Source organism: Amblyomma americanum, chromosome 10 (assembly GCF_052857255.1).
Source record: "Amblyomma americanum isolate KBUSLIRL-KWMA chromosome 10, ASM5285725v1, whole genome shotgun sequence".
In the NCBI taxonomy this organism is placed as follows: Eukaryota; Metazoa; Arthropoda; class Arachnida; order Ixodida; family Ixodidae; genus Amblyomma; species Amblyomma americanum.
In genome coordinates, this window is record NC_135506.1 from 45,663,788 (window position 1) to 45,667,279 (window position 3,492).

Sequence of the window (3,492 nt, forward strand, 5' to 3'; positions counted from 1 at the left end):
TTACGTGTGTCATATATCTCGGTGGACACCTGTACCGCGCAGTAAGGGTAGTGTAACGATATAAAAACTGGTTTTAAGGAAAGCAAATGAGCCCTGTCTCACATATGTCGGTAGACACCAGAACCGCTCTTGATTGACTGCTGTAGTGCGACAGATTTCGCGTTCGGACGGAGGGACAACTATTAGCCATTAAACTCTTTCGCCTTAAAAGACGCACGTTGCAGTAAGTTTCCATGTTTGGAAAGTGAGCGGTAGGGACCCGGTGTGCATGCGGCTGTCTTCAGAGCTGAAAGCAGCGAGCCGCACTGGTCCCCGCTAGTCTCTTTCTGCCACGCGCTCTTTTGAAGAATATACACAATTCACAACAGCAATCTTGTCAAAAGACTCACTCGATGCCCGCTACAGCATGCCTTGAAATGCCGTCTTCACGTCGCCAAGCTTTTCGACGGCCCTTGTGGAGCAGACTTTTGGAAAGTGCGCGTCTCTTTTCGGGAAATAGCCAGAATCTGCTGGGCCACAGCACGAAGGTAAATTAAGTTTTCGAAATTAGAAACAGTGATACGCTTGTTATGAACGGCCGACAAATATTCAATAGCAACCAGGCGCCAAACCGTAATGGTTAAAAAGTTAATTATGAGAAATTAGTTACCTTTCTACAGTCATACAGACTGCAGGACACTCTGCAGATGTTGGAAACGAAGGCGCTCACGCCGCTGCCCGCGCGCTATTACCCCGGGTCCCCCAACATTCGCAGGAACGTACTTATTATGAACCACTAAAAAGAACAACTTTTCGCATTAACAACGACGTTCCTATTTACTCACCTTGCAGCAAAGTAACAATGGCGTGCTGCGCAAACCTAGCTGTATTTTGTTTAGATACCGTTCAAAGACCACTGAGAGGGCGACGGATAAGCCTTGCCACGCAGATGAGTATGCATTAGAAGTGGAAAAAAAAAGGTCGAGCAGTGTGATGTGGCCGGTCGGAGCTATTTGATATTCCAGTCACATTTGCGGAAATCTGCTGCTTCGAACGGCGACACAAGCAACAGGAAGGCCGGTGAAAGAGCACGAACATAGGTTTTTATTTCGCTTGAACGCAACCACCGAGGAAAAGTTTCTAGCGCGACAAGGAACAAAAAAATATCAGCACAACATTAGTCTACACTTCCCAATTAAATGATAATAGTGAGTTATTTCGTGTTCGCCAGGACCACTTTTATCACCATGTTCTTTTCCTAAATACTTGTAGAAAAAATTGCAACTAATGATGTTAACTTTCACACAACACGGTTCCCGACGGGCAATGCAGAACTGTAAAATAAAACAAAATCAAGAAATCAAATTTCGTGGAAGGCAGGCTCGGGGGGCGTTATTCAAACTCGACGTTCACGTAGAGCGAATTGTTGGCGATGAACCCTTGACGCTCGACATCCTCCCACTTGAATTTCACCGGATTATTGTACAAGTTAACAGATCTACGTCGTGGTTTCTTGCCCTCCATGAAAATAAGCATTCTCTCCACCGGCAGCCTCTTGTCTCTGTCCATACATACAGGGTGCGTCAGTATCAGCGTGACCTGCTTAGAGAACGGCCATTCTACGCACGAATCCCAAGCGCCTTCGCAAATTGCGATAGCGAGGGTTGTAGTAAGGCCAGTCTTAAGCTGAGTGAAACAGCACTCCAGCTTGAAAGTGTAGCCAGCGACTGTGCATATCTGACTCGATAGCTTGTGTCTGCTTTCAGATGTTCCCTTACGCAGCGGTACGTTTCCGGCGTATACATCGGGGAAGACGCAAGTTCCGATGAAGTTGCCATGTTTGGAGACAGAGCGGTAGGGACCCGGTGTGAATGCGGCTGTCTTCAGAGCTGAAAGCAGAGAGCCGCACCGGTCCCCGCTAGTCTGTTTCTCTATGTTCGCAAACTGACCCTCAAGACTAGCCACGCGCTCCTTTAAAGAATTTACACCATGCAGAACAGCAGTCTTGTCAAAATCCTCTCTCGAGGCCCGCTCCAGAATGCCTTCCAAAACCTTCCTCATGTCGCCAAGCTTTTCGAGGGCACTTGAGATGGACGGGGTGCTCACAAGCTTTCGTGGAGGAGACTCGGCCGAGCATTGCCTGCAGTGTTCAACCGCAGCGCTGCGTACAACTGACTGTTGGCATATGGGACATCTCCAACTGTCGCTGCCGCACTCAGTCAGATGTTCCTTCAGGTCGCATAGCCGACCTTCGAAGCACCACTGCTCACGACCGGCGACGCAGAAGACGCGGTGCTGGTTCAAGTAACACTGCTTGAAGGTTAGAGCGACAATGTCGTCCTTTGCAAGCTCCATGCCGTCCAAAGGGCACGTCCCGCCTTCCGTCGGGATTTGACCCCTGCACACCTGGCACAATACGTGACCGCAGGGCAGCAGCACGGAGCGGAAGGGCACCACACCGCAGACACCGCAGACTCGGGTGCCGGGTAGCGGCTTGACGAAAACGACGAGTTGGCGCTCGGAGAAGTCATCGAATCCTGTCAGAGTGTACTCTGTACCAGCCATTGCGGCGGTCTTAATGGTGGCGATTGTCCAGAAGATTGCAGAGAATACTTCACAACCGTGGAAACAGCCTCTAAGTCCAAAATGTGGCAACTGGTAACTGAATATCCTGAAGTAGCGTGCAGACCGACAGAGCGTCGATCACCAGCTCAGCCGCGATCAACTGCTGCAGCAACTGCGAATGCCAGCGATCGCAAGGCGTTGCGGTAATATATGCACAGCAGGAGAGAGGGTGCATTTCCGGAGGAAAGGTGACCGTGGTCGCTCTGTTGATACCGGTTACTTGATGCTGACGCAGCTAGGCGGCGCCCTCCAGAGCAGATGGAGATGCATGCGCGCGCCCACTGGCGGCCTAAAAGAAGACTGCATTATATGCTTGCTATGCTTGACAGCAGTCGATATAGTCCACTTGTTTGTCACTGCAACATGGCGCGCGCGGGAGCAAAGCAAGCAGAGGCGACTCGTAGGTGCAAGGGGATGACAAGCAAGCCAGTACCAACACCCGCGCATGGGCATTGTGCTGCGCGCTGATAGTTACTTGGCGCCCTCGTAGGCAGTGCAGCCTTTGCGTAAGCATGAGCTGGCAGCTTTCGCTCGAATGTTTTGTAGATAACTTCAAGTTAAGGGTATTTCAATAAAACAATAAAGAAATGAAATGATACATCAACGTAGTATTCAGAAGTCCGAAGTGTGTTTCAGAACACCGAGACACACGGCATGTCGGGACGGCACAGACTAAATCTGACGATCAGTGCTTGTGCAGTCGTCAGCACGCCTGTCGAAAGCGCTCCAAAAGCCACGTGCGAGCCTGCCAATAGCGCCTGGTTTCGGTTAGCCTGCATTAGAGCATGCGCCGCCACACTGACCGCACTGCCTTCTGTCTTATCGCCACGCTGGACAGCATCTGCAATCGCGAACAATCATCGGTGAAGGCACTGCAGACCGCTGGGA

The 3,492-nt window shown here is 50.6% G+C and overlaps 1 protein-coding gene across 1 annotated transcript; it reads right to left on the reverse strand.

Annotated features, from left to right (window-relative positions):
* Nucleotides 1-1,371: 1,371 nt before the first annotated feature.
* On the reverse strand, nt 1,372-2,660 carry LOC144108242 (uncharacterized). The gene has a single exon (XM_077641519.1). It carries the CDS (start codon nt 2,542-2,544, stop codon nt 1,372-1,374), a length of 1,173 nt encoding a protein of 390 aa, XP_077497645.1. The 5' UTR covers nt 2,545-2,660.
* Between the last annotated feature and the right edge of the window lie 832 nt (nt 2,661-3,492).